The sequence below is a fragment of the Lepidothrix coronata genome, unplaced genomic scaffold (genome assembly GCF_001604755.1).
Source record: "Lepidothrix coronata isolate B3197 unplaced genomic scaffold, Lepidothrix_coronata-1.0 Scaffold119, whole genome shotgun sequence".
In the NCBI taxonomy this organism is placed as follows: domain Eukaryota; kingdom Metazoa; phylum Chordata; class Aves; order Passeriformes; family Pipridae; genus Lepidothrix; species Lepidothrix coronata.
In genome coordinates this window covers 800,001-816,748 of record NW_016690299.1, presented here as the reverse complement: position 1 = coordinate 816,748, position 16,748 = coordinate 800,001, and the positions used below count along the sequence as shown (strand labels likewise).

The following is a 16,748-nucleotide window of genomic DNA, read 5'->3' as shown; positions in this document are numbered from 1 at the left end:
TGGAAGGTGTCCCTGCCCATGGCAGGGGTGGCACTGGATGGGCTTTGAGGTCCCTTCCAACCCAAACCATTCTGGGATTCCTGGAAAGAGCATGAAAGAATTATCACTGGCAGAGGGAATGCAATTCCCTATTACAATTATAATACGCTTATTCAATTTATACATCTTAATCCTTAAGATACTTAAATACATAAGGTATTTAAATGTAAATTAAACCCTTAAGGTATTGATACATATTTATACATTCCAGGTATTTATAAATATTCCATCTGAAGCAATAACAACAACAATAACAATAATTTATTAGTCGAACTATTATAATTTAAATTAATAATGAATAATTGTTATTGTGTTATTTTTACACGCATAATGAAAATATAATATCCATATTTAAATGATATAATGAATATGTTATATATATTTTTGAGGAATATATAAAATATATTATATAATATATGTCTATCATATATGATATATATTTATATTATATATTGTGTGTAATAAAAATATATACAATAAATATATAACAAAGCACATGTTTCAATTATAATAAATGAATAAATAAAAGAAATAATTATTATTTTTATTATTACCATCCTTTGTTTTGTCAGCAACAGCTTCAATTTACATTAAAGGGGTGAAGTCTTGACAACTGCTGCATCTTATGCCCACAATCTACTGTGACAGAGGGGAAGATATAAACCACCACCCTCCCGCAATTAATTCCCCTAATTAAGATGGTAGCAGACAAACATGCAAAGCAAACACCCCTTTACCAGCCAGCTTTTCTGTCAGGTCTTGCTTGGCTTTGCCGTTCAGGAACTGGGCCTTTGTGCACAAGGGCTGGAGGAGCAGAGAGGTGTCTGAAGGCAAAGAGCAAAACAGGGTTACAGTCCCTAAATGGAAAACTCAACACAGTGTGGGAAAATGTAAACAAGAATCTTACTGATACCAACTTCAAAAATCACAGTGATAGATTTAAAGGCGTAAAAGCATAAAAAACATATTATTAATAGAATCATTGGAAGGGGCCTTAAAGCCCATCCAGTCCCACCCCCTGCCATGGGCAGGGACACCTTCCACCAGCCCAGGTTGCTCCAACCTGGCCTTGGACATTTCCAGGGATCCAGGGGCAGCTTCTCCGGGCAACCTGTGCACCTTCACCACAAAAAACAGCAGCTCTGGAAAAATAACCAAACCACCTACTGACGAAATACAGGATGACTTGTGTGGCTTAAACCCAATGATTTGTTACACAGAGTAACAATCCTGTGAAACCCTTGGAAAGAGTAACACCTTCAAATTACAAGTTAATTAAAACACTTAAACCTCTTTGAAATTAAGAGAGAGTAAATTACTCACCTAAGTGCTGACACAGAGCCTGGATAACATTTGTGGCAGCTGCGTAAATCCCTGGATTTTTGGAGTTGAGGTTGTTGTCTACTATGGCAGGAATTAACATGTTGATCACAGGTGACAAATTGTCTTTGAGCAGTGGAATCATCTTGTGCATCGTCTCCAAAGCCACCTGGTTCACTTTGCTGTTGGAGTCGTGTAGGCGAGACTTGAAAGCATCAAAGATCTGGAAAAGCATCCAGACAGCACTCTTGGAATTAGGAACTAATGTCTGGGATGGACAGTACATTTCCCGAGTTATTGTTACACTTCAATTGTCCATCTTGGCAAAACATGGCTCTGACATCTCCAGGGGCTGGAACTGGATGGTCTGTAAGGTGCCTTCCAACCCAAACCATTCTGGGATTCTGTGACATGCAAATACCCAAGATCATTTTTTGAGCAAATAAAGCAGCATTCGATATATTAATACCTTAATTACTCAACCATCTCTCACCTCATCTGATCTGAATCCCTCCTGTGCAATGGACTGCGGGTAAACCAGCCACCTGTAACTCCCTAGGACTAAAATTTCCTGCAAGCCAGGATTTTTGGGAAGATGTGGCTCTGTTTAGCACAGACAGTGCTTGAAAGGTTTCAAACCATTCACAGTTCAGATACTGGGAAGTTCCACAGCAGAATTCCATCATTCCACACAAAGACACAGCACTGCTGGAGGATAAGCTTGTGTTTCCTTTCCCTGTATCTGTCTTTAATTTACAGCTGCTGGACCTCTTCTTTCTCCCAAAGAAAGGTCTCCTTTCCTATCAGACAGGATCCTCACCCTGAGCTTCTCCCACACAAACCAACCCACAACTCCACTTCAGAGACAGTTTTTCAGATCTTGATCAATCCTTGCTGCTCTTTTTACAACCTATTCCAATATTTTGATATTTACCCAGAAGTGGCATGAAAACAGCAGAGAGGATTGCAGAAATCATGGAATCACAGGATGGTTTGGGTTGGGAGGGACCTCAAAACCCATCCAGTGTTTTTCCCATGGGCAGGGACACGTTCCACTGGGCCAGGTTGCTCCAAGCCCCGTCCAGCCTGGCCTTGGACACTTCCAGGGATCCAGGGGCAGCCACAGCTTCTCTGGGCAGTAGTTCAAAAGTGCTTTCTCTGAGTGAAAACTTCCAACTTTTTCCTCCTATTTACTTCCCTTATCCCTTTGTAGCTCCCCCAGAGCTCCCCTGCTCCTCAAAGCTCTCTGTTAATCATTCCTGTTCAAAGAGGGAGCCAAGATTTTAATCAGAAATCTTCATGACCCAACTTTAAAGACCTTTGAAATCCAACCTTTTCCTACAGTTACCTTCACAAGGTTTGCAACCACCAGGCCTGGACTGTTCTCTGTATCCAGCAGCAGCTGCCTGATGCCAGTTATCCTCTCTCTGAAGTCTTTGGCATTCAACAAACCCACAATATCTTTAACATACTCTTCACTTTCCAGGGCACTACGAGGAGCTGCTTTCCTTGGGACCTCACGGGCCTCTGTGGTGTCCCTGTGGGGAAGGAACACGTTACTCAGTGAGCACAGGAGCAGGCTGGAACAGGAGTCTCATCCCAGACATTCTCTTCCCATCTAAGTGCAAATATCAGAAGGGAACAGAAAATCTGTCACTTTAAACACAGTGACTTGAAAATAAACCACCCAATAGTAACTGTTGTTCCTGAAGTCCCACATCCATTCTGCTCCAAATGCAGCTAGTTTTGTGACCAGTAAGAGCTGGGAACTTCCCTCCCATCAACGGGTCAAACCCCCCCAAAACTTGCTGTAGCTTAACTCTTTATTGTCAAAGTACTTTGAAAACTGATCCCAGTGTCCAAGGCCAGGTTGGACGGGGCTTGGAGGAACATGGAAGGTGTCCCTGCCCATGGCAGGGGGTGGGACTGCATGGGCTTTAAGCTCCCTTCTGACCCAAACCATTCCCTGATTCTTGATTCCACACTGTGAATTCCAAGAGGTTTGTGTGCTGTGTGTATTTCACAGGTGGTCAAGAGACAAATTAACTTCAAAATTACCAGTCACTGTATTTAAGACTTTAACTGGGACAGGTCAGGGTTTTCCTTTTCCCACAGGAATGTTTAATTTTCCCAGCCCTGTGTGGATGTTTCCATACTCTCTTCCTGGTCAGTTCCTGCCAGGATAAACCACTGGAGGTCGTTACCTGTCCGGGACACTGAGAGCATCTCTGGAAGTGGGGGATGACCTCAAATGTCCAACACTGCCAGTCTGGGAACGTCTTCCTTTGGCTGAAGGTGTGTCCAGTGGCATCTCCCCCAGACCCTGCACAGAGGTACAACATTAATTCAGGGAGTCATAGAATCACAGGGAATTCTCATGGCTGCAGTGTTGGAGACTGTCTACAACTAAAGTCCCCAGAACATCTTTACCTGTCCCAGCTGCTAAACAAGAGCTTTCCCACACACCTTCTCACGTAGGCTGCCAACAGAGTCCTTAATGTAAGGCAAGTCCTTGGCTGGGATGTACCTCTCCAGGGCTTTCTCAAACTCAGGGTGGGCCATCATGCTGAAGAGCATCCTCCGACCATAGTACCTGCAGGGAGCAGAGCAGGACATCCGTGTCCACAAACAGGGATTGGCTCCGGAACTTGGGCATTATGCCGTGTAATTCCTAAATATAAAAGGGCAGGAAGATTGGGTCCGGGGAGGGGAATGGAGCTGGGAAGGGGCTGGAGCAGCAGGAGGGGCTGAGGGAGCTGGGGGGCCTCAGCCTGGAGAAAAGGAGGCTCAGGGGGGACCTTCTGGCTCTGCAACCCCCTGACAGGAGGGGGGAGCCGGGGGGGGTCGGGCTCTGCTCCCAGGGAACAAGGGACAGGAGGAGAGGGAACGGCCTCCAGCTGTGCCAGGGGAGGCTCAGGTGGGACAGGAGGAGGAATTTCCTCCTGGAAAGGGTGGTGAGGCCTTGGCAGGGGCTGCCCAGGGAGGTTTGGAGTGCCCAGCCCTGGAGGTGTCCCAGGAAGGCCTGGCCGTGGCACTCAGTGCTCTGGGCTGGGGGACAAGGTGGGCATCGGGCACGGGGGGGATCCATGGGCTGGGAGGGCTTTCCCAACCTTAACAATTCCATGATTCCAGTATTGCTGTTGATATGAGTAACCAGACCCTTTTCATGCTCCCACAAAGACACTGTGCTCAAGGATCACTGTTTAACCAACAACTGAGCAAATTAATGAGAAGAGCCTTCCCCTGCAGCTGCCTTTAAATGGGATGGTCCAGCCTTGTCCATCACAGTCTGGATCAGATCCAAGTGTGGATCTCAGTGCCATGACTCCCTCTGTGGCCTGTATCTCCTCTGTGCCCAGCAGAGCATGTCCTGTGAGCCTCTCTTCTTCCTGCAGCCAGGGTGTGTCCAGCAGCATCAGATATACAGGAAATTCCTGCCACATCCACTATCCTAACAGTCCTGGCAGTGCTGGGATAACAGCTGGACTCAAAGCTTTGGGTTGGAAGGGACCTTAAAGCCCACCCAGTTCCACCAAGGAAGGGACACCTTCCACTAGGCCACGTTGCTCGAAGCCCCATCCAGCCCTTCATGCTCTTTAGGATCCTTTCCACCCTTAAGGATCCCGTGCCTCTCCTCTGTCACGCTGGGAACACACAGGGAGCCATTCCCAGCTTCCAGCCCCCCGGCAGGTGCTCATCCCTGGGGTGACTCACCGTGTTTGCTGGGAGCTGTCCTGGGCAAACCTGGCGCTGGCCGGGAGCAGCCGCTCGGCCGCGGGTCTGGGGCCCCCCAGGATGCGCTCGGGGCCCAGGCGCTCCACCAGCTCCGACAGGTGCTGGGCTGTGCATCTCCTCACGGCAGAGTGCAGGTGGCTGGGGACAACAGGGACAGCTGAGGGACAGCTCGGGGCGGGGGCTGCACACAGCACTCCCTGCCCACCGCACCGGGAATCACACCGGGAATCACACCGGGATCACACCGGGAATCACACCCAGAATCACACCGGGAATCACCCCCTGGCGTGGGCTGGGAGGCACCTCGGAGCCCCTCTCGTGCCACCCCCGGCCAGGGACACCTGGGGCAGGGACGTGGGCAGGGGAATTTTAGAATTTAATTGCTAGTTTTCCTTAAACAACTGTACAGTATTTTAGAAAGCACATGACTGTGTTCTTTCCATCAGCTCTAAGGAAAACAAGTCCCTGTGCTCAGAGACACATCCTGTGGACTTCATATCACTGTAAAACTGAATAAAGCATTGGCTATTCTAGTTCTAGTTCTACTGACTTCTAAAGATCCTGCACAAGTCTAATGCCCCTGTTTTGCCAAAAATAAACAGCTGTGCTGATGAAAACCAGAAAAAATGCCAGAATCAGCTTTCAAATTCATGCAGCAAATGAGCCTTTTATGTAAATCCTGCTGTCCCTGCTGATCCCACTTGTGTTCAAGAACACAAGTCTGCAAATTTAAACCTCTCCAGTTTCATATTTGGATTGAAAATCCTCCTTTGAGGGTAGTTTCTAACTCCTGCTGCACGTTCTGAGGGGAGAACAAGAGCTGTGAGGCTGAGACCTCACTCCACATAACAAACAAGCCCCTGCTCCCTAGGAATGGCCCTGCCCATGGAAACCAGCTGGAAAGCTTTTTGTGTGCACAGAACACCTTAAACACAGCTCATACAGGTAAGAAATAGGGTTGTAAATTCCTGAAGTAAAATCCCTTTCAGCTCTAGCCCTGGAATCATGCTCCTGGATCAAGCACCTGCTCGGAGGTGAGTTCCCAGCAGTGGTGCAGTGCCTTTAGAGCAGCACCTCCCAAAAGCAAACAACAATGGGTTTAATTATTCATGGAATAATTAAAAATTATTATAAAAATTACAGAATCCCAGACTGGTTTGGGTTGGGAGGGACCTTAAAGCCCATCTTGTTCCACCCCCTGCCATGGGCAGGGACACCTCCCACTGGAATTATTCCCATATTCCAAGCCACAGCCCCCAGAGCTGAAGCTCTCATGCACTGCAGGGCCTTTGCTGCTGGCATGGCCAGAGTTTCCTGAAGTCAGGACTAGCAAAGCCTCCCTTTAGGCCAATCCCTGATGTGTTATCCATTAAAAACATATTGTATTCCATGAGCTAGAAAAGGCTTCTTAGCTGTGAACAGATTAATCCCTGCTCAAACACTGGCTTCTGAATTAAAGCTGGGGTGGTGTCACTGTCTGCTGCTTCTATATTCACAGAATATAGAATATATTCTTCTGTATTCATGGAATGCCACACTGGTTTGGGTTGGAAAGGACCTTAAAGCCCATCCAGTGTTTTTCCCATGGGCAGGGACACCTTCCACTGGCCCAGGTTGCTCCAAGCCCCATCCAGCCTGGCCTTGGACACTTCCAGGGATGGGACACCCATCCCAAGGCTGAGTTTTGCCTTTCAGTTTAAAGCCCAGGGAACTGCAGTAGGGCTGTCAGGAGACTGAATCCATACATTCCACAACCACCAGCTTTCCAGGAAACAGAAGAGGAAAGGAAACATTTTGAACCAGGACTAAGTGTGAGGATTTGGAGCTGTGCAGGAAGCCCAAGGGCTGATTCAGAATGGAGCAGCCTGTGAAATGTCACCGAGTGGTGACAGAGAAGAGAGGAAGCACCAGAGCTTGATTTAAGTATTGGTGGACAGTGAATGAGGAAGGAAAGGGAAAACAGACTCAAGAGGGCCAGGGAAGAAGGGAATTAACTCCTGCTGCAGCCTGAGGGGAGCTCAGGCCAGAACCAGAGCAGGCAGCCAGAAAGGGAGGCTCATGTCTGAGGGACTCCAGAAAATAACACTGGAAAGGAGATTGAAATGCAGACACAAAGGTATGAACCAGCTCAGTCCAGAGAGGAACAGGAAACCAAGCAAGGTGCTTGCAGCTAGAGATTTGTAAGTTATAAATCAGCTTTCTGAATAAAGAGGAGTGCTGAAACCTGGGCAAAACAGCATTTGATTGCAGAGCAAATGAGAAAGAAGAGTGTTAGGTGAGCTTTACTAGGCAAAGCAATACAGCAGCTTCCTAAAAAACACTGCAGTGACAGCAAATAAAGTTACTGAAGTGGTGCAAAACGGTCAGAAAATACACCAAGCTCCAAAATCAACTTCTTACATAAAGCACAGAAAGGAACAGGGGGGCTTTTATCCCAACCAACATTGCCCTGGGTAGAGATTTAGCAAAGCTGGCTTTTCCAATTTCTGTCCCTTGTATTTGTGATTTTCTTTCAGAAAGCCCATAATAAATTGACTCTATTCACAAGTTATTTCTTCACAAAATCTGCATAGAAATTACCTTTGCCCTCCATTTATAAGAGAACAAAGTGCACGTGCTGGAGTCACATTATTAACCATGGCCTTCAGTGCCTTGTCTACCTCTTCCCTTATAAAAGTGTTGGATTCCCCAGCTTTGTGCAAAAGGACTTTTACTGCATTATCTAGTTCTTGGTCCATGCTCTTTTTCAGGTGGGTGAACAAATCCCCTAAACACACCACAGCAGCTCGAGAAACACCTGAGCGTAAATTCTTGACCTGCACACAGGAAAGACCCAAAAAACAGTGAATAATGGTGATAAAATAGACTTCAAAATAAACAAAGCTTCATGTTTCCCTTTGTCATTTTTTAAGAAACGTTAAAAGCAACAGAGAAATACATTTTTAACTTGATTCACAAGGGGTGAGAATTAAAATAGATACCCATAAAAATGTTATAAAGTTACAATCTACGTGTTTTCAGTCTCTTTTGAGAGACTTTTTTTGAGGAAAACTCACCCCAGTTGAACATAACAATTCACTTCAGAGAGCTATAGAATACATGTATACACACATATAGCCAGTGGAATGTTCTGATAGGAAAATTTAACCTCTTGAGCCACAGCCAAACTTGTTTCGTGGAGCTTTGCAGTCAGAACAGGGGCATGGTAGGCAGACAAGCACCTGACAAAGTTCAGACCCTCAATTTTCTTCTCCCTGGGTGCAAAAAAATAATATTTCAAGTCCAAATTTTCATGACAATATTAAAGTTCTAAGAAATCAAATAGCAAACAAATTGGGATTGTAAAATGAAGCAATGACAGTCATGGAGTTATGGAATGGTTTGGATTGGAAGGGACCTCAAAGATCATATTTTAAACCCTTGCCATGGACAGGGACACCTTCCACTATTCCAGGTTGCTCCAAGCCCTGTCCAGCCTGGCCTTGGACACTTCCAGGGATCCAGGGGCAGCCACAGCTTCTCTGGGCAACCTCTGCCAGGGCCTCTCCACCCTCCAGGGAAGAAATAATGCAGGAAAATCCTTTTCCAAGTGAGTCTTTCCTTTAATGTGGGACTATTTCAGCCCAGCAGGCTCTCAGCTGTGTCCCACAGTTCTGCTCCCAGCTTGCACTAGTGGCAATGAAAGGATCTCTTTCCTCCCCCAGACTGAAGGCAGCAGCACTGGAACCACATTCCAGAGTGAGAAAGCACCAGGAAGGTGCTTCTGCTCCACAGACAGCACCAGGAAGGTGTTGGTGGGGCCTCTCCAGAACAGTCCTTAAGCTCAGACACCTCTGCAGGTCTCTGCAAGCTCAGTTTAACCTCAGGCTGGGCTGCAAACCCCCCTTTTCCCCCGTGCCCCTGCCAGCCCCCCTCGCTGTGTGACATTCCCCCCTCTGGCCGGGTTTGGGAGCGAGTTCCCCCCGCCAGCAGCTCACAGAGCCCCCCCAGCTCGGTGTGCACCCACCAGTCGTCGTCAGCCAGCAGTGCCAGGGCCTCTGCCAGGGCCGTGTCGGGCCTGGGGAAGGGCTGCAGCTCCGAGGGGTCCAGCACCTCGGGGCTGTGCGTCACCTGCTCCTTGGGCCGGCCCCGCGCCGCCTCATCTGCGGGCACAACATCCACAGGCAGTGACAGCACCCCCGGGCTCCAGGGGGGCAAGAGCAGCAGGATGGGAAGCTTGAGGTAGAGGGGGCTGCTACAGGGAGCGGGTTTCCCAAGAGATGCGGAATCGTGGAATGGTTTGGGTGGGAAAGGGCTTAAAGCCCATCCAGTGCCACCCCTGGCACACCTTCCAGCAGCCCAGGTTGCTCCAGCCTGGCCTCGGACACTTCCAGGGGTGGGATATCCTCAGTGATTTGGTTTCATTCATATAGATTAATTAAGAGTCACAAACACAAATGCAGTGGGTCATTTAATGTAAAAAATGAGGCACAGTGTGCTAAAACACAACCTTTAAGAGCCTCTTGAGAAATTCTGGACCACCATCAGCAGGAGCTTCTATTCTCAAAGTCTTTCTACTGCGCATTTTAAAGGCAACTCAGTGCCCAAACAGACCAAGAAATGATTTTTCTGGGGACAGAAGGGACTCCATTTGTCATTAATATATTACATTATTCAAGTTGCTGAACAAATAAAAGCCCTCTGATGTTTAAAACACCTTCCTAACAGATTATAGGTGAAAAATGATTAATTGAATCCCCAACGAGATGAATTAAATCCCCTCCACCACCACAGTATTGGTGCTCCAGAGCACCTCAGGACTGTCCCTTGCACAAATAAATTGTATTTTGGTGCTCTCCCACTCCACATACCCAAATTTTACTGTCCCAGCTTACCAGAATCCAGCAAGGGTGAACACTTTGACCTCTTCAAACTGGATGTTCTTCTCAGAGAAGGATTCAAGGCCACATTTTCTAAGGACAAAGATCCGTTTCTTGGCGACGTTAAAATATCCCCACAGAGATTAAACCCTAGAAACGTCCAGATCACAACAACAACAAATCAGAACACGGTTAAAAACCAGTATTTCCACTCCTAATGCCCCTTCCAGCAGCATTTAACAGTGGGTATTCATTTGAGACAAACCCTCATCCTCACTTTCTGCTGTCAGTCTCTCTGGTTCACTCATACTCAGTCTAAGCCCTTCCCAAGGGATCTCTTCCTTCCCTTCCAGGTCTTTGCCTTCCTGATGCTCTTTGTGATTGAGTTCTTTTTCTTCTTTTCTCTTCCTCCTCAGCTTATCCTGGGCAGATTTTGACATGGTCACTTTTATCTGCAAAAAATTCATGCACAAGTTACCCAGTAACTCACCCCCCAGCTCCTGATGTTGGCAAGGTCAGCATGGAAAATCTGCATTTTCACCAGTGGGATCTGACCCCATTCCCTCTCTTGTGTTTGACACTTTTTGCTCCTTAGGAGTCTCAGCAACTTTTAATACATCCCTCCCTTTACTCCTTTCAATTTGATCCCCCCCAAGGATTCACATCTTCAGTGGAAATGGGAAAATTCAGACACTTCTTATCATTAACTTCAAGTTTTAGTCATGGTAAAATGTTATTTTAAAGGCTTGCAGAACGACTTCTGAGTTTCATGTCACACTTCACTCAGTTAAATCTCACTCCATTCACAGCTGTAAATATTATTAAACAAACAGCAGATTATGGGCAGATATTCAGATGGTTTGTAAAATATCTTAAGAATGGAGTTTAATACACCCCTGGAGAAAACAGGACGTGATCCAACCCAGCCCATCCCTCATTCCACACCTCCATGTGCTGTGGGAGTCACAGAGCATGTTTTCCAGCTCCATTCCCTCCTGCAGCCCTTGTCCAGAGACTCTTCCTGAGTTAAGTGGGAAGCTTCTGACGGGGCAATTTGCCATTGTAAAATATCCAGATGGAACCAAAAGGAAAACCAGGGAGCAGCAGCTGGATGGCCTGGGCTGTTTAATCCAGCTCTTGTTCTCCTGACACAGAGCCTGTGACTGTGTCCAGCTGGACTCACAGCTCTAAGAGCAGGATGAGATGGGATCAGAGCCCCGCAGTTCTCACCTCTCTGTCACTGTCAGCATGGAAATGGGAAGCACTGTTCTGCTGGAAGCTTCTCCCAGGGATCCCTGGGGATGGCTCAGTCTCCTCCCTGACCCCCTGGTCATCTCCATTGGCCACACACGGCAGGGACTGGCTGTGAGCACGGGCAGGGGGGCTCCCAAAAACACCTGCAAGGCAGAGCAGGGGATCACAGATGGTCTGGCTTGGAAGGGACCTTAAAGCTCATCCAGTTCAATTCCTCTGCCATGAATGGAATTGTCTATCCAGGAACTGCAACCCTTTCAAGTACATTTCTTCATATTCCCATTAAACTGGGAATTGTTCACCATCTAAAACCTTGTATGCAGTTTATTTTTCTTCTCCCACTCTATAAAGGCACATTTTCCCTCAGTTCAAAAGCTCAGTGAGATACAGGAGGTAACTTTGGGTCTGTATTACCTTTACCAACAACCACCACGGTGTCCCCAGACAGGAAAGCCAGATCATCCATCGGTGCAAAACCAGACACGGGCTCTGCAAGGCCTGGAGGGACAAACATCACCCAGTGTAAGTCATGGGTATGCTCTGGGATGTGTTCTGTGACATTTTGGAAGAATACAATATCTCAATTGATCACTCTCTTGAACCAGTGTGTTGTCAAATTACTGAAGCCAACGGGATTTATTAAATACTCCTCTGAAGGATCTTCACACTGACATGAGCCCTCTGGAGCCAGGCTGGGAGAGCTGGGGGGGTCACCTGGAGAAGAGAAGGCTCCAGGGAGAGCTGAGAGCCCCTTGCAGGGCCTAAAGGGGCTCCAGGAGAGCTGGAGAGGGACTGGGGACAAGGCATGGAGGGACAGGACACAGGGAATGGTTTCCCACTGACAGAGGGCAGGGATAGGTGGATATTGGGAAGGAATTGCTGGCTGGGAGGGTAGGAGGCCCTGGCCCAGGTTGCCCAGAGAAGCTGTGGCTGCCCCTGGATCCCTGGAAGTGTCCCAGGCCAGGCTGGAGCAACCTGGGCTGGTGGAAGGTGTCCCTGCCCATGGCAGGGGTGGCACTGGATAGGCTTTGAGGTCCCTCCAACCCAAACCATCCTGTGATTCCATGACCTTATCAGGCTCTCAGCTCTTCACTCCCAGCAGGGCCAGGGCCTGATTAACGGGCTCAATAAGCAAAATAAATGTGCTGCTCATTATTTTACACTGAAGGTCAACTCCTCATAAAGGTCTTTTCATCCAAGGAATGCCAAACCATTACCCACAGCATGGGCTGCCGTGGACAGGCAGGATTTGCTCTCATTATGCTGTTCCTTGGGAAACCCATGGCCTAATCCATCCTGTGCACACAGCTCCCCCAGCTCCTTTCCTCCAGCCAGCTGAATCCAAGCTGATGAAACACAAATAATCACAGGTTTCTGCCCATTACAGGAATCTGTAGAATTCACTGTAAGGGTAAAACTCAACAGCACCACTGAGCCTCAATTTCCCACCAGGAACTGAACTGCTTGCAAGCCTGGAGCTCCTTCTCACCTGAGCACCACTAAAACCCCAGTTGGACCCCAAAGCACCCAGAAATGACCTTTTTTTAAGTGCTGAAGGGATGTGAGCTCACAGAACACGTGAGAACAGCCTCCTCCAGTGGCCATTCTGTGCCCTCAGTGACCAGGGTGTGCTCTGCCAGGAACACACCTGTGCTGCAGGGGTGCTCTGCCACACCTGGCTCTCTGCTCCTCCGTGGAGATCCTTCTGCAGGATGGGATTTGCTGCCAAGCAGTGGAAAGGTGTCTGACCTGTTCAAATAAACACAGTTTATAGGTACAATTCTAGTCAGAACCCAGCTAAGAACACTTTACAGCAACAACAACAACAACAGATTTCAGTTTCTCCCTGGACAAATATTTCCAGTATTTCCACAAATGCCCACACTGAGTTGGAGAGGAAAATGAATCCAGGAGGAATTATTTGATGAGCAGGTCCATTATGAAGAACAACATAAAGACAACTCTCATGAGGAAACTTTACACCAGGAATAAATTTGGGATACATTCAAAAAGGAAGGAATTGCTTGGCCTGGGGACTGATGATGCTGGTTCCAGCCTGGCACAGCAGAGTGACCAAATCCATCTGTCACTCCCAGGCATGAGCTGTTCCCAGCTGTTCCTGTTTACCAGGAAAATGCTGTTATCTACAAGAACAACTAATATTTCTTTTTTTTTAATGATTCTCTGAATATTAAAGATGATTCAGCCCAGAGCTCTGTGCCCAGCTGGGTGAGGGCACAGGGAAACAGGAGCTGCTCCACATCTCACTGGGGCTAAAATACACACAAATAAACACTCTTTAAGATCCAAAGGAAGGTCCATGCTCATGGAACGTCACTAATACCAGTATCCAGCTCCCATGGCAGTTTATCAGCAGATAAACCAAATCATTCCAAGAGCAAACACACCCAAACCCCACATTCTTGCTGCCCAACCACAGATATTTTGTGAACAGACAAGGCCAATTTATTCCAGTGCTCACAAACCACCATCTGAGCTAAACTCTCTGGCATTTTTATGGACATTCCAAGGCTTTCAGTGTCATCGGGGATGGATTCTGTCACTTCTCCCAAGTCAGCCTCACTGCCTCCCCTCCTTGCTGGGTCAGAATCCCTGGCTCTGTGGATCCTGTAAAACATTAAGCTCAGCCTGATGGCCATGGCATGATGGACAGGGCATGGCCTTGCCTGGCACAGCAGGACACTCAGGAGTTTAGAGCCCTGACTTTTTAGGTATTCCAGCACTTTATTGTGGTATTTTAAATACTATTTATAAAACTGACTCAGCAGTGATGTATATAGGGAAGGGATGTGAATATAAACTGGTTCTGAGCTGCACAACTGTGAAAACCTTCTGCTTGTGAATCATTCCAGCCTCAAAAACCTTTCCTTTTTTATTCCCTCTCCTTCTTTCTGTTCTATTAATACAGTTGTATGCCAGCCATATGGAAGGGAGGGTTGGAAATGGGTGATCTTTAAAGGTCCCATCCAACCCAAACCATTCCAGGATTCTATGATTCTATAGAAAGATGTATTTAGTACACACAAAAATAAAAGGTATCTTCGGATCAGAGCTACAAACAGCTTTATCATTGGCCCTGAGACCGGCAAATTCCTGAAAAACTTCTTTATTTCATTAAAAAACAGTTTATAGTGCTCATAACCAACTGGGTTATTGCCCTTTACAGGGTGCCATCAGACAACTCCTATTTAGAAGAGCTCTGTGAAGGCATTTTAAACTAACAATTATCTGTCAGCAATGAAATGGAAACAGTTCTTGTTCACAATAAGAAACATCCACATTGTCTTGCCCTTCTCACAGAACCCAACCCATTCCTTCTTCAATTTCCAGGCCATAATAAGCCAACCTCATCCTTGCTCCTTACTCATTCTCCCCCTCCCTCCCCTGCTCAGCCACGGGTCATGTCCCTTCTGTAAAGTCTTCATCAAATATTTACTTCCCCTGGCAGTGCCTCCCTGCCCTGGGCTCTGTGGGAACTCCTTCACCTTACAAGCCACAAAAAACCTGGAATAACGTAATCATGCAACTCTTGCATTTTTAGATATAAAAATTATTCACAAAGAAAAAAAAACTCAAGCTGTTAAGCAAAACCATTTTACATAAAAGGAAATATAATTTAATATTATCATTTAAGCAAGAGCAGCAGGGCCCGTGTGAGGGAACAGAGGGGCACTCACATCACTCTCCTCCCGCGGGGCAGGGCGGGCACGGGGGAGGGCAGGGATTCCTGGCTGTAGATGCCACTCTCACTGGGGGAGGAGCCCTGGGAGGGGCAGTCCCCGGAGCCATCCAGTGGAACTGCAGGGTCGGGGCTCTCCAGGTCTGCAATGCTGCTGCTCAGCTTGGCCCTCTTCTTGGCCGCGCTGTTCCGCAGGGAGCGCAGGGAATTCTGCATCTGGCCAGGAGGGAAAAGGGACAGGGGGCAGTCAGTGCACAGGGAGAAACTGTGTTAAGCTAAATAAAGTACATTTCTGAGTGTTCAGTCCAATTCTCAACTCCCTGCTGGGCAATGTGACCACCACTCACTCGGGTTATCACATTAAAACAATCCCTTCCGTTATTTTACTTCGCAAGAGGAATTATCCTGCAAGCAAACGCAGCTTCCCAAGGATGCTGTATCCCAGCTCCACTTCCCAAAGCACCAGGACAGACTGTTGCAGAAGTACAGCAACTGCTGTATGTTTTCTGACAGACTGAAGGGAGGGTGTGAGGGCTCACGGCACACACAGAGGGACCCCAGGCTTTCCCCAGCAAATCTGCACAACACACAGTCCCAGAACCATGGAATGGTTTGGGCTGGAAGGACCTTAAAGCCCTTCCAGTTCCAGGGACAGGGACACCTTCCACTAGCCCAGGTTGCTCCAAGCCCTGTCCAACCTGGCCTTGGACACTTGCAGGGATCCAGGGGCAGCCACAGCTTCTCTGGGTAACCTGGGCCAGGGCCTCCCCACCCTCCCAGGGAGGAATTTTACATATACCCCATCTAAACCTATTCTCTTACATGCAGAAGTAAATGCTGCAATCAGTGCCCAGCAAGCACAAGATCCTACTCAAATAAGCAGGGAAACCTACAATTACTAGACTTTGATGCTACTGCATGTTCTCCCTCTTTTTGCTCAATATATTTCACATAAAAAAATTCCTCCTCTGGCTGTCTCCTACCTCAGCTTCCTTTCAGTGGGGACCAGAGGACAAGAAGGTACAGAAACAGAAAGGCAAAGCCATGGAGTCACAGAATCCCAGGATGGTTTGGGTTGGCAGGGACCTTAAAGCCCATCCAGTCCCACCCCCTGCCATGGGCAGGGACATCTCCCACCAGCCCAGGTTGCTCCAAGCCCCGTCCAACCCGGCCTTGGACACTTGCAGGGATGGGGCAGTGCTGTTAAAAGTGTGTTTTACCACATTAAACCCACCTCTTCCTGGTCCACCTCCTCGGCATCCACGTGCAGCTGTGCCAGCCCCGCTGCCAGCTCCCTGCCCAGCTGCCCCAGCCAGGCGTCCTCGCTGGCCCCGGCCCTGCCCAGGCGCGGGATGGGGGGCACGGGCCGGGCCCCGGGCAGGCCCCGCCGGGGCAGGGGGGGTCTCACCACCGTGGGCTGCAGCTGCAGGGAGGGTTTCTCCAGCACGTTCTCCCCTGGGGAACACACAGCGAGGTGTCAGGGCTCTGCAGGGGAGGCACGAACAGCCCCAGGACAAACTGCCCCCCTCGGTTCTGGGTCACACCCCAGAACTGCTTCTGCCACGAAAGGAGTGCTCAAAACACACCTGTGCAGCCCCAGTTACCAACTTATCCCACTTCTACTGTCTCCTTCCTTTAAGAAAATAAAAATTAGTGGTTTATGCCTGTGCATATCAACACAGAATCACAGAATCACAGAACAGCCCGAGTTGGAAGGGACCCACAGGGATCATCCAAGTCCAACTCCTGGCCCCACAGGAAAAAACAGAACAGTATTTGTGATAATAAGCTCTTATAAGTCCCTTTAAAAAGTAATTACCTTTCTTAATGAAGAGAAAAAG

The 16,748-nt window shown here is 48.0% G+C and overlaps 1 protein-coding gene across 1 annotated transcript in view; it reads right to left on the bottom strand.

The window, feature by feature from the left end:
* The window catches only part of FAM179B (family with sequence similarity 179 member B), a 29,068-nt gene that overhangs the window by 1,910 nt on the left and 10,410 nt on the right, over window positions 1–16,748 (bottom strand). Inside the window, exons 5-20 of the mRNA XM_017825433.1 lie at window positions 16,142–16,362; window positions 14,906–15,123; window positions 12,856–12,956; window positions 11,622–11,705; window positions 11,184–11,350; window positions 10,231–10,405; window positions 9,969–10,103; window positions 9,101–9,236; window positions 8,243–8,348; window positions 7,675–7,910; window positions 5,074–5,232; window positions 3,826–3,952; window positions 3,564–3,682; window positions 2,708–2,897; window positions 1,363–1,582; window positions 777–863 (exon numbers count right to left, since the gene is read on the bottom strand). Coding sequence (XP_017680922.1) covers window positions 777–863; window positions 1,363–1,582; window positions 2,708–2,897; window positions 3,564–3,682; window positions 3,826–3,952; window positions 5,074–5,232; window positions 7,675–7,910; window positions 8,243–8,348; window positions 9,101–9,236; window positions 9,969–10,103; window positions 10,231–10,405; window positions 11,184–11,350; window positions 11,622–11,705; window positions 12,856–12,956; window positions 14,906–15,123; window positions 16,142–16,362 — 2,481 coding nt within the window. The remainder of the gene's footprint in view (window positions 1–776; window positions 864–1,362; window positions 1,583–2,707; window positions 2,898–3,563; window positions 3,683–3,825; window positions 3,953–5,073; window positions 5,233–7,674; window positions 7,911–8,242; window positions 8,349–9,100; window positions 9,237–9,968; window positions 10,104–10,230; window positions 10,406–11,183; window positions 11,351–11,621; window positions 11,706–12,855; window positions 12,957–14,905; window positions 15,124–16,141; window positions 16,363–16,748) is intronic.